Raw genomic sequence first — 24103 nt, 5'->3', positions numbered from 1 at the left:
ATCTCAGCAAAGCCCACCGACAGCACCACATTGTGCAAGGGAGAAATTGATGTGCCAAGCAGGTACGCAAAATGGCCGATGATTGCATTGACAAAGCCATTTTCTTAAAAACTTGCAAAAATAACCCAAATATATCAAAAGAAACCGACAAGCTAGCGCACTAAAGGTCAAAACGGTCAGATTTGAAATATTCTAAATTGGCATTTGCGAGTCATTTGGGGACGTCTCGAGGGATGGAGCAAGAGGAGAGCACATGGTCTGTATGAATTATAGATCAATCCCAGAATGCAATGTGCTTTACAACACCATACATCCAAACACTCATCTATAATTCATGTCAATATCATTTTAAAAAATCCATATTAGGCATCCACCGGTGTGCACCTCGTCAATACTTGGGAGAATTATTGGGAAAGCTAGAAAAGCTTTTGGACAATTTGTCTTGGGTGGGCAGGCCTGATCACAGTAGCCCTTCAGGGAAAGATTTTTTTTCTTCTACAAAAGTAAAAATCAATATTGACTCTTGATAATGTGCATTTCCCCAGTAATTCTATTTTCAAATGAAGTTGTATTTAATTCTCAGAAAACATGACGGTAGTTTTAATATCCGTTAATAAATAATCAACTCCTGAACAACTCCATACTGTTTAATCAAAATAATTATATATATTACTATAAGTTCATCCTGGGTTAAATTTTGATAAAATTTGTTGTTTTCTTATTCTTATCCAATCAAAAATAATCAACAAAAATAAACTCAATATATCAGTAGAATAAAATATTGTAGGTTTCAGTTAAAAAAGTTCTTCCCTCAATTAATTTACATCAATTTAATTTGCAGAAAACGCAAATATAAGTGCATTTTTAAAATATAAACATTTAAACAAATTTAAGTTAATCTAAAAACAAACTAAAAAAATGTGGATTTCATTTACGTTGGAAAGGCGGTTTCAGTGCATTTTGGGGGAAGTGCAAGAAAAATTAATACGAGCAAGTATTAAACATGCAGTGTACAACAGACTGAAGACTAAATGGAAGCTATTTAAAAGCTAAATATATACAGGATGTGTGTGTGTGTGTAGTGTCAGGTTAAAGGAGGACATAAAATCCAGATGCATTTTTTTGTAAGGAAACTTTTTATGTGTGCTTGGTGAGCATCACTCATCATCGTCGTCATCATCATCATCATGGTTAGACAGAAAAAAAAGGCCTTTTTGCAGTTTCCAGTACAGCAGATAAGGTTTCTCATTATTATTAAAGAGTACAAAAAAGGGAGAAAAAACAAAAAAAATCACAATTTCCAGAGTTCATTTCTCCTGCCAGGTGAAGAGAAAGAAAGAAAAATAGCAAGAAAAGAGAGCTAGAAGCTTTTGGTCCTGGAGTCTTTTTGTACGCGACTTCCTGTTTGTCCCCTCCTCTAATATGTGCCCCCTTTAAAAAAAAAAAAAAACAAGCAAACAAACAGTCAGAAAAAAAAATCTGCCATCAATTTAGACCCCCCCCCCCTTCCCTCAATTCATCATCATTAATATTGCATAGATTTCATTTTCTTTTGGACAATTTTTGTTGAAGACTGGTCAGAATGGGGGGATGAGAGGAAGTAAAAAGAGGAAAAAGAAAGAAGACGGTGCTGAGGACACAGATCAGTAAAATTGATTAAATGATGACGGCAGTTACTCATTGGGCAATTTTTTTCCTTTTTTTTGTGCCATTAGTCATTGTGAAAAGGAAGAAAACATATTTACAGTGTCCTTACAGCACCCTCTATTCCCCCCCCCCCCAAAAAAAATCAAGAAAAGGAAGGGAAACAAAATTGGTCACCTTATCCAGCAACAAAGGGCATTGTGGGTAAATAAGTGGTTTCATTTCAGATTGATAGAATTCCCCCTCGAAAAATCCCGCCCCTCCCCTTCCACCTAATTCGGACGCCTCAGCATATAACTATGACCTAATACACAAACATCGGCAGTCGTGTCAGGAATCCAAACTGATCAAATAAATTTCGGTTACTTATACAGGTTGCCCGCCTCAAAAAAAAAAAAAAAAAAAGGCAGAGAGGGTTAAGTTAACAAGTGCCTCCCCTTCCCTCCCACCCCAAAAAAAAAACAGGGAAGGAAGCCTTGAGAGCAATGATTCCATATCCTCAATAACCATCTGAAGGTCCATCTATTTGTAAACTCTTTGTCCTCACTAGACAATTCAGCGCATTAGCAGAACGACTATCTTTTTTTCTTCTTTGAACTAGGACTGAACTTTACGCTGTATTTCAAGGATATCAAGTAAATGCCTGACTGACTTTCATGTACTAGTATTCATGCTGTCCTGATTAGTAAGACAATTTGACTATCCAGAGCGCACTTGTAGATTTTTTTTCTGCACACTAGTAGGACAACCTTGACATACTAGTAAAGCAACATGTTGTCAAATGGGGCATTTTTTGTTTGCCACAGTAACGTGGTTGCACAACTTTGCGTATGCAACTCTGCACTAGTAGGCCAAATGTAGCTCTAGTAGTAGTGCAAAAAAATAAAATAAATCAAAGACAGTTATTCCACTTGTGTTGCCTAGTCGTTCTACTCATGCCCTGAATTGTATTACTACCTGAAGTTGGATATCAAGGATATCGAATAAACGGCTTTCCAGCAAATACACTTCACTCGACACGCTCAAACACTTTCAAAGTGGCACACGCGGGGGCTGCACCTCGCAGTCGACTTACTTCCCGACGCCCCCCTCGCATACCATCCCCTTTTCCGTCCACCGTCTTTACAGGTCACTCTCGCCGTATAAGGCGGTGGAGAAGGACATGTAGTCGAGGGCGCCGGGGACGGAGTCGGGCCCAGAGTAGGGCGCCATCCTGGCGATGCAATACTCTGCCTGGTCGGGTGGTAGCTCCCGCCTCAGCTCGTCAGCAGTAATGAAGTTCTGAGGGCAGCAGAAAGGAGATGGATTAAAGCAGAGAGCAGGAATGCACTATTCATCACTTCCCATCTATGCTTTTTATGGGTCAACTTTGAATTGACATTCCTACCAAATGATGCATGAGGGAAATTTTCCCAAGACGTCACTTTCCAAGCTCACCTTATCCGCTGCCAGGATCTTGAAGGAGGCAATGACTTGGTCTGCGGTGTCCGTGTCTGTGGTTTCCCGAGACATGAAATCAATGAAGGCCTGGAAGGTGACGGTGCCCGTGTTGTTGGGGTCCACGATGCCCATGATGCGGGCGAACTCAGCGTCGCCCTGACGGTGCACAAAAACAAGAGGTTAACCTGGGAGACACTTGAACATGACAAACACACACACAGAGATGGGAATGTCTGTGAGAACACGACACGCATGCAATGTTAGCTTTACTGCGCTAGAGAGAGGAAATGACGAGCGTAGTGAGAAAAGCCAGCAGGGTGCCTGCAGGTGAATGCCCTCAATGAACAGCTTCGACACATTTACACCTTTCATGGACACACGGACATCAGAGTATGGTTCCCTTAGTCCACAACAACAATTTAAAGCACCAAAAGACAAAAACATTTTTTATCTTTGGTCACAATGGGACATGGGTTGACACAACTTGAATGTAACGTCATTTCCAAACGCACCCAAAATTCAGGAACAGGGATTCGATCGAACAGGAACTCTATTGTTCTTGGTTGTAAAATACTTTGTTCTAAATAATACAACTTAAAACTCCAGAGTGACTCATACGGCCAAATTAGTACGTGCGGCCATATTCCAATTAGCAAATCCTCGTCATGTAATGCTTTTAGTGCTCCCACTATTGGACCTGCGGACACCCCAAGGAGAGAGGGCTGCTAAAGCCAGCATTGGCATCAGTACCAGGCTGTTTCCTGTAGAAATGAGCAGAGCTCGGTAATCCTCTGCCACCATCTGTCCCGATCGCTTCTGTGGGGTGGGGGGGATGGCCCGGGCAAGGTGGGAAATTTATAGTAGAGACGCGACAGGAATGGTAAGATAGACGTGGAAACAGAGGGGAAGAGGGTCGTGTTTGGGGAAGCGAGGGAAGAGAGAAAAAAAGATAAAGCACATAGAGTCAATGTTGAGAGCAACATAAAAACTGGCAGGAGCGACCCAAGACAACACCTGTACAAAGCAACAGAGACCCCTGGTGGACATACGGGGACGCAACAGCTCCAAGCTTGATGGCCTGAATCCAGAGGAGCCTTGGAAGCAGGAAAACCAACCAGGCACTGACGAGTCCGATGATATGATCTCTTGGAGCAAGGTTGGCACGTCTATGCTGTCTATACACTCTTAACTTGGTCTCAACTAGTTGTGTTTTGATGAACCATATTTAATGACAGGTCAAACTAAAAATCATGTCGATTTGACGGCAGTGATGTTTGCTTTCCTGCTTCCACGTGGCCTCACCCCGGACTCTGTCCCGCTCCGGAAACAGGGGTTCCCTACCTGCTTATTGTTCTCCACGTCGTAGCCCAAACTGATCAAACAGGCCTTGAACTCCTCGGCCATGAGAGCCCCACTGTGATCCTGAGGCAGGCCGATGATAGCCAATGACAAATCACCGAATCGCAACCACGAGGTGGGTGGGTGGGCGGGGGAGATGGGCGGGCGATGCGATGGACCATGCGGGAAGGATGATGGCACAAATGGAAGACAGACAAGGATGGTTGTTTAAACAAATTTTCACACAGAATCATGGTACTAAAATGCATGTTGGGATATCTGATTTTTTTTTTTCCAACTCAATATAATTCACGCTAACGTGCTATGAGACAGTCACAGACATTGTGGATGAATGACACCCTGCGTGAATCATTTACAGTTAAACAGCGACCGCTAGTGGTGACTCCTCATCGTTTTGTGGGCTGAATAATCGATTCCAACCATAAAACCTCCAAATGAATTCGGTCTGACACCTTTAAAAGTGCGCCAATATTGACAGTAAAACATCCACCGCCCGCACAATTGTACAACACAAATAACAGACAGGGATTTTACGCCCTGAAATTTGTCTAAAAATATTAAGTGAAGCAATGAGACCCAAGTTTGCATGCCTGACCTTGTCAAAGTGGTTGAAGGAGGCACGGTACTCGTACAACTCCTCCTGGCTGATGCCCTTGGCGTCACGCGTCAGGATCTGGTTCTCAATCTCGTTGATGGTCCTGGCGATGGTGGTGAGCAGCTGCTCCCAGCCCACGCGGATGTGCTGCGGGAGGGCGCACGTGTGTCAATAAACTTTCTTACAGAGTATCTGACCGGCACAAGACTGCGTTAGTACCTCCATGGAGTAGGCCGTGTACGCGTTGTCAAAGATGAGGGCTTCCTGGATGAGCTTGTGGACGCCCTCCAGCTGTTCAATATTGGGCTTGTAGTTCACGATGCTGCTCTCGTACTCCTTCAGGTTGGTCAGCTGGTCCTCCAGAGTGCCGATCATTTCGATGGATATCGTGCCGATTTCCTGTCCGCGCATTTCCATTCGTTTAAATTACGCTGTTTGGCAACTATTCTGCCCGACGAGCTAACGCGGTACCTCCATCTTGTTTTGTATCCAGGGTCCCACCACATTGGCTTGCTCGGCAAAGTTACGTCTCAGGTTGTCGTTGGACTGCTGCTTCGAAAGCTCCTCCTGGAGGGCCCGGTCACGCTGAGGCACCAACCTCTCTGCCTACAGAGAGACGAACACTCACATTAATAAATGTTATGTTTGTAGAGAAGTTTAGGTAGGTGCAGGTTAACCAGTCTGAGGAACCTCACTCCATTCTACCGGATGACATCTCATCCTGTATATATACTCTACCTGGTCCCACTTGCTGTCGATACTCTGTGGCGTGATGGTGGTGTACGGGTTGGTTCCGCTCAGCTTGATGCCATTGTGCTGGGCGATCTTCTGCACCTCGCTGTGGATGGCCTGGATGGCCTCGCGCTCCTTGTTGGCATCGGGCAAGGTAGACTTGAACTGCTCGTGGGCACGGATCAGACTCTGAGGGAGCAGAGAGAAACTTTTATTTGATCATCCGCCGTGCGCTTTTGTCCTCGCTGTCGGGTTCCCGACGCGTACCTGGATCTCTTCAATGTTGTGGACGATAAACATGTCCTGCAGGTCTTCCATGGCCCCCTCCATCCAGTTGTTGAAGGGCGCTGCTCGTTTGGCGTACTCCAGATAAAGCTCATCGATGGACTCCAGCAGTTTCTCTGTTTTCTAAAAATAAGAGACGAGTACATGGGAGAGTCCAAGAGGGTCTGAGAATGGATTGTGGTGACCAGATGGTCGGTCTCAAACCTGAAGAGAGTCCCTGCGCCTCTGGGTGAGTTCTCCAAGACTGTCCCACTGCATGCAGATCTTCTGGCAGCGAGCGTTGACATTGGGAGAATCGTAGTAGTCCAGCTCACTGAAAGACAACATGGGTTAAACACCATTGGGCTCTGCAAAAACCTTCAGAGGAATGAGTCATTTTATTTCATATTTACATTCAACTGACCGGTTCACCATTTATTGGTTCTTCACCTACTTGAGTTCCTGCGCGATGGCAGCGATCTGCTCCACTCGGTCCTGATGGGCGGCCAGGTCGCTGTCGAAGGCCTCGTGTTTGCGGAGCAACGCCTTTACCTCGGACAGCGAGGCTGTCTCAAAGTCTCTCTGAGTCAGCATGGCCTCCTTGCCTGAATGTTAACGGACATGTAAACGTTTTGCTTTGGTCACTCTTTGTGGAATAGGAGTCTGTGGATTTACCGTCGGTCCAGGATTCGTGGATGGAGGCCTTCTGGCGGAACTTCTCGGCCAAGTGATCCAATCTCTCCAGACGTCGTATCTCGTTGAGGAGCCACTCCTCGTAGCCCTTCTCGGCACCCTCCAGAGTATGCCATGCTCTGTTGATATCCTGAAGAGCAAATATGCAGGATGGAGATATGATCGTGAAAGATTCCCAGTACTCGACATCAAGTTTGTCACATTTGGAATGTGTGTACTTGTACTTACAGACACCATGTGTCCCTCTGACGGCATGAAGGCAGGTCTGCCACCCAATCTCAGTTTGGTCTGCAGCGTGTTGAAGTTGATCTCAAGCTGACATTTCTCCTGGACCTGTGGAAGCAACAATACCAATTCTTAGAGGGAACCTAACCAGTTATGCGCTAGCACGTAAGTATAGAAGCGGACTAGCGGAATCCAAAATCATATTTAAAGCACATTAAGGATCTACACAAAGCATTAAAGCATGAAACTGCTGACCATTAGATAACATCAGCAGTAATGTAAAGATTGTGTAATATTTAGTGAAGATTTTATCAATCAGTAAATAAGTAGCTGGTGAAATATATCTCTTAGCAACACATAATACAGCTTAGCAGAAATAAATGTCATTAAAACCCATAACATTTATGATAAAGCGATCCCAACAGGAACTTGAATAAATAAATAAAAAATCCACGTCACGTGAACCAATCAGATGAGGGCTTTCACTGTTTGCCTGCCAACAAAGATGGTTTGTTGACACCACAAAGGTCTGTAATTGCAGCCTCTCATTGGTTCATTTTACATGAGGTAAGAAATCCTCATCAAAAGTGATCTTATTCTGGTGTCTGAATCAAAAATCAGAAAATCTCTCATCTTCACCGAGTCAAAGCTTTTGGGGTTTTAGCTCCAAATATGGCTGTGCGAAAATCCGCCTATAGTGTCGGTGGGAAGGAAAAAGATTGTCCATGCGGTTGAGAAAAGACGATAGCTATATAATTTCAACAGTTAGCACCATGTGGAAGTGGATAAAAACCTTTGGTGGTTTGTGGATGCGACGGTAGTCTCGGAAGTCCTCCAGCTTCTGCTGCATCTCAGACATGGTCTTCTCTGGATTTCTATTCTCCAGCCAGGGAATGGTGCGACGGATCCACTCCAATAGCTGAGCGAAGGAAGGATGGAATCAACGGGAATAATGTAGGACAGGCGAGTCATGTCTACTTTGTACTCACGTCACTGGCCAGTTTCTCATACTCTTGCATCAAGTGCTCATTCTCCTGGTTGACCGCCAGTACTTTGCAGATGCGGTTGGCTGCGGTCTCGGCCTAGCGGGGAGCACACAAATGTTGGTGTGAGAGGTTCTAGCAATAACTTACACTTACATTATTGTAGCCAATTTCTTCCTCCTGCAATTGTTTAATTAGTTTTTGTATTCATGCATTTGTTTGTTCATTTCTTATTAAATTAATTATTGGAAGGACAAATTTAATAGATCTTAATTTTCTAGAATTTAATACCATTTTAATCAATCTAATTTTAATAAATTACCTATAAATGTAGTTTTTATTAATTATGGATGGATGTATAATCAATAACTCAAAAATATCAGTAAACCAATTTGACACAATAAAATAGAAAATAAAATGTCAAATTGCTTCTTAGAATTTTTTTTAAAGTACAATACATTTCAAAATGAATAATTTGAAAATGAAAATTATTTTATTATTAATATACCTGTATGTATTTTACCTCGTCGAAAAATTCTGTGGCCCATTTTGAAAACCAAAACAGTCTCCAAAGTGTGTTAAAAGTCTACTCGTCAGGTTCAAGTCATTGGCGTGAAAACACACGAGCAATGATTGGGTGCGAAATTACATTACATAAAAACAACAACAAAATTCACACGTGTTTTGGGGGGGGGGTGAAAATCAACTGCCATACTAAAAAAACGACAACTCAGCAGCCTCACTTAGATGGTTACAACATGCAGGAAGCTGCTGTTGGTTAGTTTCATGTGCCTCAATCAAAAACTCCGTGTTTAAAAAATAAAACCAACACCATGCGTCTCAAATGGATCCATACATGGAGTACATCGGGTTCAAGGGGTGCTGAAGTCCAGCGGGTCCTACGACATTAACTACTGGACTGCAGGAATACAAAAACAACACATTTGACAAGTAAATTCGATACCGAACTAGAGTCAATGGAATTTTAAGTGTTTTTGAGGTTCTATTAATTATTTTGATTTGGGGGAGAAAAAAAAAAGATAACATCCAAACAATAACAAAATGTGGAATTGTCGTTAAACAGCAATTGAAGCAAAGTGGAAAAATGTTGACTTGCATTTCTCAAAGAAATCAATACTTCCCAAAGTCGCACACTAAACTGAAAATCTTCTGTTACAATGCCAGTATAGTACGCCAAATTTGATTTTTGGCATACAGTTACAGTATGTACCAAGAGTTTGGGAATTCTAAAAAATATTTTGGAACGCTCAAAGCAAACCAATAGCAATGCCGTGATGTGACTTTGGGAAGGTGAAGGCCGACTGAACTTTTTTTTTTTTTTAAGAGAAATCGAGAGCGCATTTAAAAGCAAGAAAGCATGTTCGGAGAGTTCCCATCCAGAAATGACAGATGATATTTTTGCACATCCTTTTCACCAAATTGCTATTCAAGGATAGAAAGCAGAGATATAAAAAAAAAAAAAAAAAAAAAAAAAAAAGCCACCCCAACAAATGTCCGGAAATGATGGGAACTCTCAGTTTTAGGGCGTGTTGGAAGCGCCTACCTTCTGCGCGCCCGAGAAGGCGTGATAGAAGCAGGACACATAGGTCATAATGGCCTTCTCGTCAGGCCTCAGCGTGCCCACGATGTCTGCCCGACAGCCGAAGCGAAGGATGAAATGAGAAGAGAGGGAAGAAGAACAAAGAGTGAAGCCCAAGCAACCCAAAAGCAACTTTGGAGGGAACGTGGGGTACGTCTGCAGCTCCACCTAAAAGTGACGCCATCCCACCGATGGAGCTTCACGGCTCACGTTTGGACACAAACGCAACAATCGACGCATCCAGTCATGAAACACATACTGGTGAAAGTGCTGCGTCTTATAACCTGAACGCCCGATTCTCCCGAGGCCGCCACACACCGAGGCAGGGGTGCGATTAAATTAAGAGAAAAAAAAAACGTGCCCACAGGATTCCCATCAAAGAACTCTACCGGCATAATTAACTGCCCTAAAATGAAACAAAATCCTCTAATCTCGTTCACTACTGGATCATTCTAATGGGACTCGATATGATTAAATAGGATTACCAGGCTAAATAGACTTCAAAGTTGAGATTAACACTTTATCTTCTCGACAGCAGATTTTTGTTGTTGTTCCAAAGATTCCTGAATTTTTTTATTTTTTTTTTTAAACTTGTTATTGCACTTTCACCATCTGAGTTTAATTGACTGTATGATGTAGATTGCTGCGTATTTATGTCCCAACGTATCCTTTTGCTGTGCAGGGCCGGAGCGGAGAGAGCTGTGAAAGAGGGCAAGGCCATGCCGAATGGAGCGGAAGGGGGGGGGCAGGACGCGTGTTAGTAAAAAGGGGGAGGGGGCGTAACAGAGGAGCTGACATCGGGTACCTTCTGAGCTCCAGAGAAGGCATGGTAGAAACTGGACACATAAGTCATTATGGCTTTCTCATCTGGACGAGCAGTGTTCACAATGTCTATTGAGGGGGGAGGTTATGAAGACGTGATTAAACATTGATGCATATGTACGACACGCAGACTCACGCAGACACACACACACACACACACACACACACACACACACACACACACACACACACACACACACACACACACACACACACACACACTAAGTGATGGACAACAATTCACAGTCAGCAAAATGCATATGATGACAAATAATGGATAACCAAAAGCATGCCATCTGTTGATGTTGGTGTCTGAAACACTGCTAGCCTGAAAAAACAGAACCCTTTGCTCGAATCCCGACTTTAAAATGCTAATCTTGGCTTGAACACCCAAACTTTCATTTAACCCATAAACACCTTAATGCTCATATGAAGCTCTAGTGTGAAAGCTCAATTGGGCTTGAAAAATTACTTTGAGGCCCAAACCCTTGACTAGAATTCTACTTTGAAAAAAAAAACCACTAACTCTGTTTTGAAACCTTAACCCAGACTTCAAGCACAAAATTTAAAAACCTAAATTGACAACCTAATCCAAAAACTGCAACCCGTCTTAATCTACTGCCATAAAGCCGCAAAGAAGACTTGAAAACCATTATTTGAAACGCTAACCCTGGCTTGAGACCCTACTTTAAAAACATAAACACATCTTCTGTGTCAAAACAATTGACTTACACATATTTTTTTCAATAAGAAGTCAGTAAAGAATACTAGAAATAAACATAACTCTGCATAGGAATTCTAAACACAAGTGACTATGACATAAATGAGGTCTACCTTCGGCATCCAACATTTTGGGGATGTCCAAGTACTTCTCGGCCACCTCAAAGGCATTGTTCAGGTTGGTCACAGCGTCATCCTGCGTGAGCAATTATAGACAGCATAAAAAAGTTTGCAATCAGACTTCAATACAAAATTAACTTCTAGTTAATCTACACTAGCCATGTCTCTACTTTGGTAGAGAAGATGGTTCACAATGAGCGCCGGTCACCTTTCTGAGCTTGTCGTAGTCGATGAGTTCCGGTCTGTGTCTGTGGATCAGAGCGTTGAAGGCGAGCCCGTCCTTCCAGCTGGCGGAGTGAAAGAACACCAGTTACACCAGAACCACGACATAAAAAACGAATATGATGATAGTAAACATGTACTGCAGTGCAGATATTTCCACCAGGGGGAGCGCTTGCTACAGATTTTAATAAGAAAAAAAAGAATGTGGCATCGATAAGAAAAAAACACACACCAGCTGTTATTGTGTTGCAGCACCACAGCAGCTCCGTTTATTTTGCAGTGTGTGTGTGTGTTGTGTTACCTAATGTGGAAGTTCTGCACATTGACATTCTTGTAGGGAGCGGTCTTCCTCTGGCACCACAACAGAAGACCCTCCTTAGCCGATGTCTCTGTGAGGATAAGACCGAAGAAGAAACAGACGATGAAGAAACGCACGATTGTGCACTGGCAGACATTTTGTCTTGAAATTAAACACCAGGAGGTCCTTTAGCTCAATTAGTGAATTTATAAAAAATGATATGTGCATAATAAATAGCTTCCATAGTGAAAATAATTTAAAAAGACCTTCAACAGAGATGTCCTGGATGGCAAAGCGGAGGATGATGGTCCAGATCATTCCCAGGGTCATCTTGGCATTTCCGTCCACGATTTCTGCAGGCCAAACAAAAAAAACCCCAACAAAGTCATGTATTTGCTGATGAACTCAGTGTGGAATGCAGTGAATGGATTTTGAAGGTCACATGACAGCAGCAAAGACAACTATGTGTTCAAAAAAGTAACTGATTTATTAATGTTGCAAGTACTATGCCCAAACCGCAACATCATTAGAAATGTAGAAAAGGTAAAGAATGCGTGAAGGTGTGACACACATTTCTAGTACTTCATGTCATCGAACACACGCAAGTTCGGCAGCTAGGCATGTGGTCGGGCCGGAATACCACACATAGCTTAAATAAATACACAAGACGGCACGCGTACTTTGAGGCTAACGCATCAATTCCACTGCACAGGAGTATGTGACGCATTGGTGAAGCAGCGTGTGGCTCATCAAGGTCATTTTTGGACGCCCCGCTCCAAATAAACGATTGGGAAATGTGTACGTGTCTACTGACCCTCTGCGCCAATGGAGACCAGTTTGACTCCCTTGCTGGCGATGAAGTCCAGAGCTTTGTTGACATTGTTGATCTTGTGAACCCTCATTTTGCCTCGCTCGGGCTTGGGTAACCGCTCACCTAAAGGACATGCCAGACAAATATGTATATAAATATGCAAACACAGAGTACATATGTATGCATCTACTCGATGAAAGTCTCTTTTTTATTCCCGGTGCTAGTGTTTGGATTCCAAATGAGTGTTGATGGTATGCAGCCAATATGTCTCTGTTTCTGCACTGTTTACAGAGTTGTTAGACTGAAAGATTTAAAAAAAAGGTGTCAAGCTTTGAGTCAGAGAAAAATACTTTCAGTGGTTTGATACCTAGGAAACCATCATCTATCGGTGGTTTTAAACTATTTTGAAATTGGAATCCAGTTTTGTAGTCCAAGTTTGAATGGAATGACATCAAATCAGGCAGTACCTGAGATGACCTCCAGTAGCAGCATGAGTTTGAGTCCATCCCTGAAGTCCTCCTCGATGTTTTCGATCTGTGTGCCGGCCTTGCGGAGGTGGGAATTGCACCACGCCGTGAACGTCTAGATGAGGACACACAACAACGTACACAGTTCATGAATGAAGGGTTTGAAGCTGTCTACTAGCGCAGATGAACAATAACAATCCTCAGAAGAAGGTGTCTTGGATAGATGGAAAATCGGGATATGACCCCAATAAAGTTGGGAGGGGGGGGGGGGATGTGCTCTGGCCATCACTTTTATCCAACTTGAAATGATTTGCACATGTGCATCTCAATAGGAAAACACTCAAGGATTCATTAGTGATATTTCACAGGATGGCGGCCATTTTGAAAGTGGGGCAGACATGTCTAATTTATATACTTAGTTTGCATCACTTCATTTGAAAACTAATTTAACAGACATTCTAGTTTGTTTTTGAACTAGCTCCAAATATTGAGTGAATTTGCCTTTGTGCATGTGTTTATTTGTACTTCATTGATGCTTTGACGTAAGAGAAAACAAACAACAGGGGGGCTAAAAAGCTTTTGAGGAGACAGGAAGTCAGCTCAGGAACCGCTCTGTTGAGACAGGAAGTGGATGTTGGAAGCCATAAAAGGGTGGCTGTCAAACACGTATTGTTTAGCTTCACAAACATTTTTTTTGGGACACGTTCATCTTGAAAATGATTATGTTTTTATCATTACTTTCTCACCGCAACTTGCATAAATAATCACAATTCATCTTGCTCTAGATTCTTATTGAAACCCTAACTTGAAAGGCAACTCCAGTGTGGAAACGCTGTTTCAAACCCCAATCCAGTCTTGAAGCCCTAATCTTGAAACCCTCTCATCTTGGAATCAAGCTGAGGTCTAATGTTTTTGTCATCATTATCCACCTCAAGGTTGCTTGTGAAAATTATCTTCAATCCAACCTGCTTTTGGAGCACATTCCCACACTCATGTCACATTAATCCCGACAGGAACTCTGACTAAACATCTGTGATACTTGTAATGAATTCCATGACACAACGCAACGAAAAATCATAAACAGACGTGTGGGGAAAAAAAGATCATGGCCTCGCTCTGGAATTTGACATTCTTTGCTTCTGGACTGCAGGCATTCCCAGGAAAAATGTGCTTTTGTCATTTTTTATTACTATTACTTTTTTACATTACATAAGCCCACAAACCTCTTGACCAAATGTGTGAGAAAAATGCCATTTTAAATATGGACAAAATAACACATGCAAAATATATGCTCCTAAAATATTTCATTTTTCAATACTTCTCAATGCATAGGTAAAATATACAGCCTTCAACAACAAAGGGTTTAAACAACTCCAAAAAATACCCTAACCCTAAAAACACCCCAAAAACACGTGCCTTGAAAGACTTCTCTTTAAAATGTGACATTTTGGCCCTTAATCGTGCATCCAATTACCCCCACTTTACTGCTGAGTTACAAAACATTATAATTGTGTGCTTCTGGTGGTCCCGCCCCCCGTTCAGCATCACACCGCAGTGGACGGCACAAAGCGTGCATTGAGGCAGGCGGATAATGGCACCCTTCAGCTCCCCGCCCAATAAACGAGTGGGTGGGTGGTGGTGCTGGAGAATTGGGGATACATTTCACCTAAACAAACAGACAAATTGGGGGATAGGAGCAGGACAACAATGTCCCCCTTCTGGTGCATGCATGCCTCAATGCAGCAGGAAGTGGTGCAGCAAAGGCAGGAAGTTGCCGCTTAAACAAGAATTTGAGCGTCGCTGTTGAGATGCTTGTCAACACACAAAGTACTACACACTAACACATTAATTTAAAATCTTTCAAAAATAAGAATGAATCTACCCCGATGCTCATTTATCTACTCACGTTGCAACCTTGCAATGCGTTAGCATACCAACCAGTGGCATGTTAGCATTTGATCCAATTTCATTATTGTACCTGCCAACAGGGTAAAATGTATCAATCTGATTTTAGTAGTTTTACTAGAAGGCAAGAAGTGTGCTTGCATTCAGGCACAATAAGGCGTGCCACCACTTGTGTACGGTGCTTAATTTGCTTGAATGCGCAACTTGAGAGCTGTTAAACCTGCCCAGGCGGCCTATCGGCTCACATCTTTTTTTTTTTTTTGAAGGATCACCTTCTAGTCATGACCGTGATGTTTTCTCTGATCATAAAAAAACAGTGCGTGAAAGAATCTTGTTGCTATGGCAACTTGTTGCTAAGAAAGAGTGACGTGTTGTGCTTACGACCAGAAAATGACGGCTCATTGGGGATGGCTAAAGGATTATTAGCATGTGACCCGCGTGAACATGTCAAGATAATGTAAATGGCTGCCATTTAACCGAGAGTAGCTGCAGGGCTAGCACGAACCTAACATCCATCGTCGGAGTTTCGCTCCTCTACTGGGCGTCATTTTATCCAGGAGGCCTCTGGAAGTGTTTAAGTTGTCCAACATGTCTTCTCCTATGTAAATTTAACCACCCTGTCCTGCATGCTTCACTGGTGAAGGGTGGAGAGCTCTGGCAATTGAAGCCGTCTGCTGAAGACCGCAAACATCTTTCAACTGAACCTTTTTTCCGAGCGGGCCCACAAGTTGAAGGTAAAAGCTTAAGTAGGTTATTTATCATTTACGAGAGGATACTAAAACAAATGTAATACAATACAGCTAGATAATGTTACAACCGGTCACCGGTGCGTCATGTGTATACAAAATCTGACATGCATGTTCATAATATGACTAGGAGCTATGCTGCGAAACACAAGAGGTAGCTGTTTTGGTTTCAAGGTGTTGTCGTTGGGCCATTTTCAGGGGTCGTAGCTAAACGAATAACGTTCACGCGATCACCACCAAAATAGAATGTGAAACAGTATTTCACTTGATATTCACGTTTTGGAATTCACAAATTCAGACAAAAATAACAATCTTCCAGTGATGTCAGTGTTTAAAATTTTTCTCATGATGTTAGTCCACCATAATCGTAGAACAGGCGATGACACGCCTCTCATGAAATTACATCGGCGTGATGTCTCGTGTTGAGTCGTGTCACACCCTGACAACCTGTCACTGCAGCGTGTACTCTCGCACAAGTTATAGAAAGGCTTTAAGGGTCTTAGACAGGCAGCGACGTGCCGACACCCCAAACGAGGCTTCAGAGGTGGAGAGAAGCCAAGATGACAAACACAAACTATGAACAGCTTGTTAAACTCAGACAGATACAGGGTGATTGTCAATTATTTGAAATACCAGAAAGAGGAACTGGCGATCAAAAACAGAAGTTGGAACACGACAACAGGTCTAATAAAAGGCTCTTTGAAGCAAAGTGCCATGAGGCTTGTAAAAATTGAGACTGAACAGGACCAGAAAGGACCCTGGAGGACTGATATGGCTAACTGGGCCAGACTGGCTCTGTGAATAGAGTTCAGTAATTGACTCGTCTGGTCTGAAACAAGGACTCCTACACCCTTTTTCTGACAAGAAGGTCAATTAAAGAACAACTTTGTACTGTCTCACTTCAACGTCACAGGACACAGTTGTTGCGTTTCAGTCATTTCTAAACATGAAACCTACTTCACCACCATGCTTTAAATTTTCACAATTTAGTATTGAACAAACTCTGATCTTACTCTTGAAAAGCCTGGAAGCTGCCCAAATGACCCAAATATGGCCGCTGCGTCAACCACAATGGCGCCTCTTGTGTGTTTTTGTGGGATGGCATGTTATTTTTACGGGTCTACTCGTGACAGATACGCAAATGAGCTGAGTCATGCACTGTCACGTTTTAGTAACATCCATCTGTCTAATGGTTGAAATTTGGTGGCCACCAAGAAAAATCTTTATGACAGGAAATGTCGCCGCTTAAAAACAAAATGGCCGCCTTTGTGCGCAATCAGTTATTGCTTCTGGAAACTTTATCTTTCCATAATAGACTTACCTACCTTTCAAAATTCATATTCCTAGGTGAAACTGGATTAGAGCATTAATGACCCACCCCCAAAAAGTCTAATCAGTTGAAAAAATAGCTGTGTTTTATGACAAGTCAGCAAAGGCCAGAGAACAAAATGGCCTCAATTTTGACATTCCTTGGTGTTCTGCTCATACGGTGCTGCTGTAAGTGGATACGCAGCCACAGCTACTGTAGAGCGACAGCAGGAACTGGACACCATCCACACAACTTCACCCTCATCATACACCCCCCCCCCCCTCACCCCCAGGACATAGGGAGAGCCAGGGTGAGGTCTACTAGTGCATTTGACAAGTGAAAGGCTTAAATGAAAGAAGCGGCCCGTGGCTACTAGTCTGAACAGTTTCTTGGAGGTCAGCGCTTGACAGTGAAAACGCCTTAAACACACACAAACGTTTAAACAAAACACACACAAGAACAAATGTGCAGAAGACAAAACAGAGCTCTGCTGCAGAGGTTTCTCGGGTCTCATTATCCTCTCAAGTCTGGACAGGTTATCATTAACATATGTGCACTAACACACAGACAAACATGCACACACAGACACACAAAGTTAGATCCACCTTCTTGCTTTATGTGCTGACATGTTAGGGGGAAAAACACACACACCCTAAACATATGGTTGAGATCTGACCTTGTGGAGTTGACTTATTAGCATTTCAAGAGTCATCAAACTGAGCCACCATCCTTTGGATGCACGCAATGACGTAAACTCGTTATGGCAATTTAGCCTCATACATCTGTCTAATATATGTGGTTTACTAAATGTGGGAGCAACTGGACTAAATCTAGTAGTTTGTCTTTTAAGAATCAACTGAACCAGAAAATGGCAGCTTTAAACTCAAATGGCAGACTTCCTGCCGCTTTTTCGGCATGGCTTCTTGAGACTTTTTTGTGGGTCTACTCTATTCTATGATTGTCATGACTGCTAAATTTCATGTTGACAAGTGAATCCTGCTGCCAGCCTGGATTTCAGACCAAAAACATTTGGAGGCACTACAATGTTGCCATACCGTGACTTGCAACCTGACTTATTTTGGCGAATGCCCAACTTCCCGTACCAGAAATTGAGTGTGTCCTTTTGTGAGACTTTGACAAATCGATATTTTTTTTCCCCTAAAAAAAAATTACAAGAGCTGAACTAAAGACATTCAGAAGACTGCATAGTTATTTGGCAACTTAAGCTGCTTATGTGACGGTGGCATGTGGGAGTCCCCCACATGGGCACAGCAGCCATCTTAATCCTGTCCGTGCCTGTGCAAAATGATCCTCCTGTCCCAAAAGTCACTACCAACCACTCGTCCAAATCTAGAGGCTGATTTTGCTCATGTACTGTCCGCCATTTTTCCATATAACTTAAAACTGCAAGACAGGAAATTAGTGTGGAGGTGGGGGCAAGAGGGACTTTTCATACTAAAATGTCAAGCTGTGCGGGTATTTGTTCATTTATTTATGTCGCTTCCGGTCTTTGTTGCGAGGTCAGACGGCACCAACCGAAACATTTGCATGTCGAGCCCTTTTGCTCCAACATTTACACAACACTAGATTTTTGCAGTTAAACCGTTGCCATGTTTTTGCTCGCGGTGTACACGGACATGTCGACATACTGCTGCAATACTCATTGCACCACCCAACGTTTGTTCAGGTTGAGACGTTGCACAACTATATTTTGAAAGCATAAATGCTCCACACTCTTGTGGAAATGCATCCAGTTGACATTTTCAGGTTATTGTGTATAAAAGCTTAGAGAGGGTGGAAAATAGTAGGATGAATTTCCAAACTAAGTCTTGGAGAGATGGCTCAAAAAACAATAAAATTGTTGTTTTGAACAAAAATGGCCGTCTTTTGCCAACATGGCTTGTTGAGATATGTTTGTGGGTTTACTCATAAAAGACTGCTGCCAATTTCCAAATGTAGGTTGGTATCCTTGCAGTTGAGTAGATGAAACACATTCCGGGCCACTTTAGGGAAGTACTGTAAATTAAGTCTTATAACGCTGGTTTAATGAATTACACATTGGCAATTTTGCAAATACGCAACACATCAGAGCAATTTGATTGGATACTCCAATTTGATTCATAGCTCTACTGACATTTGGAATAACATTTTTGTCTGAAAGGCTAACAGGAAGGAAGTAACCTCACTGTTCAGCTGCTTTTTTTTACAGCCTATGAAGTGTTGGCGGGCATAACGGGATAAAATCACAGAAGAATAATCAGTAAGCAGTCCACTTTGTCTGTTTCTCTCATATCACACCATCGCTTGGGTTTCTCTCCCCTCTGGCCAATCAGCAGCCAAGCTAATCCACACTTCCTGTCTTGAGCCGCACTACAGGAACGTGGGCGGAGGGAGGACGTCCACGTTCATTGTCCAGGAATGTGCGGCAAAGGCATTCAGCGGAACGGGAAGTTAAATATTAACCCACCCCGAGCGCGTCCGGTGAACCACCTGAGGACTAAAGGCCATCCGATCATTTTCTTCGGGACTTGAATGGAAAGACCAAGTTTGTTTTCGCAGCGGTTGCCAGTTGCCAACAGCTTCAGACTTGTTAGCTCATGATGATGTCAGTTATTTCCTGTCGGGCAGATGGTGCCATTTGTTCACAAGATTACAGCACCAAAATCACAGCAGCAGAATTTGAATGAAAAATGTTGGGAGGTGGGCCGGCAGGAGGCACTTTTGAGTCATTTCAATGAGGAACTATTGTCAAAAACACAAGTTTAGTCAAGCTCTACCTACCGTAATTTTCGGACTATAAGTCGCACCGGAGTATAAGTTGCACCAGCCATAAAATGCCCAAAAAAGTGAAAAAAAACATATATGTATGTAAGTCGCTCCTGAGTATAAGTCGGCCCCCCCACCACCCAAACTATGAAAAAAAACGCGACTTAAAGTCCGAAAATTACGGTAGTTACTGACTGACTCGCAAGTAAATCATTTCATAACGCAGATGGACCTTGAGAAAGTGAAGTCAAACCTTCCCGAGCGACCAGAGAATTTTTGTTAAACTAAAACACAACAGCTTTTTCTTTGACTTCCCTTTCAATTTAGCTATTTAATGAAATATGTGACTTTAAAGTGTTGTTTTATTGCTGAAAATGCAACAGAATAGCTGAAACGCCTTTGCCATTTGTATTTTATAGCCATCATTACTATTAAACACCCACTTGTGAAAAAGAGTTTGTGTTCCTGTCAGGAGCATTACTTTCCCACAGTTGCAATCGGGGAGCTGGGCCGGCCTGCCTGCCTGGGAGCTGCCAGCGCAAAGCGTCAGCTGTTTATTTTGGCCTTTTTATTCCAAAAACGACGATTGAATGTTTTCAGTGAGCATGGTGTCGATTAGCTCACGCGAAAATGGCCACACTGAAACTGAGCAGCAGTGTTTCAAAAAAATAAAATAACGGGGAAATTCTCATGGGGAAGTTAGGCTGGGAAATATTAGAAATATTCAAAATTGGAAACTTTCCATGGGAGCTTAACAGGACTTAGAAATTTAGGGTAATTTAAAGGCAATGCATCATATGACAGTTTTGTCATCAAGGAAAATATTGTCGATGCAATCGGTGTATTTTGCGTCTACTGCCCCAGTGACCTTAAAAGTACGAATTTACCAAAACATTTTTACCACTGTAAAAGAAAGTCAGCAATGTGAGCGACTGAATTAAAAACCGCTAGCAGTGATTGAGTGAAACCAAATTCCCGGTTTGTCCCCATGGAAAGATTCCAACTTTAACAATTCCCTTAATTTTGCAACAGATATGCAAGCCAACCAAGCAGATCAAGTTGACATGTGAAACCAGTTTGTGGAAGTCGTTGTTCCGAAAAGGAGAAGTAATCATGCGGCGTATCAAAGGATGTTTTTAAAACGTTGCCGTCACAGCACACTGCCTGTGGCTCATTTTATTGACACGGGAGTGGCCTTGTCCTCCTTAATTCCACAAAAATTAGCAGCTGTAAAGACGCTACATTTGTTGCAATTGCAAACATCAACAAATCGAGGGAAGGCAACTTTAGAAACGATCGATGTTCCCAATCCATCGTCGTAGCTAATGCTAATTAGCATTTATGCTGCGGCGTTATTAGCTTTTAAGCAACGGTGCAGCAACACAAAAACACTCAAACATGCACACGCAACACAGTCCCCCCCCCCAGCACTACGTTTTGAGTCTTAACTCTTCCAAAAAAAAAGCTTCTTTAAAACTTGGTCTGTACAATTACATAATAACTATTTCCATTATTAGTATTAGGAGGGGGTTAAACATTCACAGTGCCGACACACAAGCGTGTGCATGACTGACGGCCCGAGTATGCACTTGAGGTATGAGAAGGACACTTTAAAGATGTGTCACGGCTAGAATGCACCGCCCAATGCCGGAGAGAGCGCCAAATAGAGGCTAAAACACACAAAAGCACAGCAAGGGTGTGAAAATGCAGCTTGGCGGGAGTTTCAGGCCGACCCGGTCTCTTCCTGTCCCGCCTCCTTCTCCTTGTCTCCACCCGCTTGACCAGCTTTTACCATATAAGGCAACACACCCAAGCGCCTGTCACCGTGACGACAGTGATGTAACCGGGCCGCAACCTCCCGCCGACACGCCTTGATCAAGGTGACAACCCCTCCGCCTCCCTCGATTGTCCAGCTTTGTGGTGTGTAACACTACATGGCAAGCACACATTGACACATGCATGATATTGAACAGACAGGAAGTGACAAAGTTAAATCTAAACTAAGACTTCCTGGGAGTGCCCTTAAATGGCCCCCCGTTTAGTAGTTTTACGGAAAGACAGCATGAGTCAAAGCAAATAAGCGGCGTTCTGCTGACGTTACATCTGAGTGACTGAGAAAATATGTCAAGAATGCAGCCAGGAAGAACAGAAGGAAGAGAGTCCTTGTAAAAAGTCCAGCAATGGTCTGGAGTTTCCGCTTGTTGATGACCCATACAAAAAAAGACACACACACACTAAGTCCAGCTCGGTCACACATTCCAGAGAACGCACACATGCACACACACACACACACGTCCCTCTTTATGGCTTCATCATTCTCTGGTCTAATGCCGGCGCGACGCAAAAAAAAAAAAAAAGTGGATGCCAATGCAAATCACCATGCAAAAAAAAAAAAAAAGAAAAAAAAAATGTCGACTGCGCAGAGTAGATCAAGATTTTCTGTTTTTTTTACTTGAAAAATACTGAAAAGCATGGTATGCTATGTCAAGAATCAATAAAGTAACTTCTTTACGGTGTCTGGCTTCTATGTGCAGATGTTTCATGCAGGGGGAAAATATGACAATGCCCCTGTTTGGAAGTTGATATCAATCATGATTGTGAGGATTTAAGGTCTGACTGACTGCAAGCGGGAGAGAAGACTTTGGGAGTGGCTTCGTATCAGTTTACTGCAGAAGTGCAAGAAAGGAAGGAAGTCGCTGTGGCTTTTGTGGCTTTCTGCTTATTGCCGTCTCAAACATGAAGTCACCACACGTGTCAAGAGTGAGACGAGGCAATCGACAAACCAACAAGATGGAAAGAACAACACCCTCAAAAGTGTCCCTGACGTTACAATCAGGACGTTTAAAGGCGGGAATCTGATGTTTCTCAAGGGCCGGCGTGTTTGCTTTGGTGGAAAGTTAGCTTCCTTGTTTGGTCTTGATGTGGGTCGGTAAAGCCGTCCGCCGTGGGCCGCGAGCCGCCCATCCCGTCTGATCCAATCAAAGCTGGCCCGTGGGGCGGATTATTCAGTCGACAAAGACTCCTGTGTCAGCCTCCGTCTGACTCTCTGCGTTGTCATTTCTAGCTTTAGCGCTACTCTAGGCTACGTTTGAGTTACTGGAGGCCACTCGGTTAAAGTGAAGGATTACGTCGCTCACTTTGATAGTCTATTTCGGTCTCCTGGCATCAATACAAGTGCTAAAAATGTTTATTTTTAAGAAGACGCAGTAGCCTGCTAACGCCTCCCCATTACTACGCTGAGTTTTTTTCCCCAGAGGACTGGTTAACAAACGGTCCACGACCTGGTCATTGTGTGGAGCTGCAACTAAAAATAAGATGCCGTATTATCAGGTTGCTTAGCAACAGCAACCCAAGCAGTTGAGAGCTGAAGCGCACAATTGATGCCTCAATAGAATGCATTAAGGAGAACAACATTGGTGTTGAGAAAAGTTAGGCTTTGTTTTCAATTATGATTAAATTTTTGCATTTCTCCGCAGAACGGCATCAGCTATCATGGGCAGAGTGAAAAGGGATCATGATTTTCAGTGCTTGTTGATTTTTGTCGAGTTGCAAAAACATTCCTGTGGTCTTTCCGTCTATGGCGGCTATCAAGAATGGCCTCGTCCAAAATTTCTGTAGCTTTAGGCTCATCTAACTGACGTCATTTGTCGCGTACTTTAGAAAATGGTGGCGGTAGGGCGTGATGAATTAAAAAAAAAAAAAAAAAAAAAAAAAAGATATTTGCACACAAGTTGGATATTACAGGGAAACAAGAACTGGACATGTCAAAAGATTTGTCGAAAGCCCGTCACACACGCACAAAAAAAATTAAAACTGCAACTACAGCAGATAATGAAAATGCAAAGCCAGCACTGCCAACAACTGACGCAAGTCTGTCAACAATCTTATCCAACTCAGACAAATGGAAGAAAATAACCCAGGCTGTGGGAGGTTTTTATAGCCAAGGTTTTTCACCATATTCTGCAGGGCAAAACGCCAAGGCTGAGGACATCTGAGTCGCGATAGAAGAGCTTGTCACAAAAAAAAAAAAAAGAAACGATAGAACTTGTTCTTTCATGCCATGGTCACATTTAAAATGGGAAGTTTGTACGTGACTATTGGTATTGATAAATTGTGGCCTACCGTGATACAAAAGCGTTTAGTCACATCATCTTCCTATTTTTTGGTACACGGTTTCACACGGAACAATCAAAAAAGAATGACAGCTTTTCTAGAAGGTGTGAAAGGGGTTCGAGGTGTTAGTGAGGAAGCTGTTGCTGGCATCTGTTTCACGTGAGCATTTCTCATCTGTCGACTGCCTTTTTTTTGCCGTATTAGTGTTTAAAACAGTCACTCGTAGGTTTTCCTTTTAATTTTGAGGTGTGGTGGGAATTTCAAAAGAA

At 42.8% G+C, this 24103-nt stretch overlaps 1 protein-coding gene across 2 annotated transcripts in view; it reads right to left on the bottom strand.

Annotated features, from left to right (window-relative positions):
• Window positions 1-1115: 1115 nt before the first annotated feature.
• The window catches only part of actn4 (actinin, alpha 4), a 29131-nt gene continuing 6143 nt past the window's right edge, over window positions 1116-24103 (bottom strand). The window contains exons 2-22 of one of the 2 annotated variants that reach the window (XM_061280106.1): window positions 12996-13110; window positions 12532-12651; window positions 11984-12070; window positions 11721-11808; window positions 11406-11484; window positions 11192-11273; window positions 9500-9585; window positions 7942-8034; window positions 7746-7871; window positions 6956-7060; window positions 6710-6857; window positions 6489-6639; window positions 6260-6368; window positions 6038-6178; window positions 5777-5959; window positions 5510-5644; window positions 5258-5437; window positions 5039-5185; window positions 4426-4506; window positions 3082-3240; window positions 1116-2925 (exon numbers count right to left, since the gene is read on the bottom strand). In XM_061280106.1, coding sequence (XP_061136090.1) covers window positions 2767-2925; window positions 3082-3240; window positions 4426-4506; window positions 5039-5185; window positions 5258-5437; window positions 5510-5644; window positions 5777-5959; window positions 6038-6178; window positions 6260-6368; window positions 6489-6639; window positions 6710-6857; window positions 6956-7060; window positions 7746-7871; window positions 7942-8034; window positions 9500-9585; window positions 11192-11273; window positions 11406-11484; window positions 11721-11808; window positions 11984-12070; window positions 12532-12651; window positions 12996-13110 — 2574 coding nt within the window. In that variant the 3' untranslated portion in view covers window positions 1116-2766. Of the gene's footprint in view, window positions 2926-3081; window positions 3241-4425; window positions 4507-5038; window positions 5186-5257; window positions 5438-5509; window positions 5645-5776; window positions 5960-6037; window positions 6179-6259; window positions 6369-6488; window positions 6640-6709; window positions 6858-6955; window positions 7061-7745; window positions 7872-7941; window positions 8035-9499; window positions 9586-10340; window positions 10427-11191; window positions 11274-11405; window positions 11485-11720; window positions 11809-11983; window positions 12071-12531; window positions 12652-12995; window positions 13111-24103 lie in introns of both variants that reach the window. The other variant, XM_061280105.1, reaches the window with a different exon arrangement.

The sequence above is a fragment of the Syngnathus typhle genome, linkage group LG6 (assembly GCF_033458585.1).
Source record: "Syngnathus typhle isolate RoL2023-S1 ecotype Sweden linkage group LG6, RoL_Styp_1.0, whole genome shotgun sequence".
Lineage (NCBI taxonomy): Eukaryota > Metazoa > Chordata > Actinopteri > Syngnathiformes > Syngnathidae > Syngnathus > Syngnathus typhle.
The sequence above is the reverse complement of the archived record's forward strand: the minus strand, read 5'-3'. Positions and strand labels throughout refer to the sequence as shown.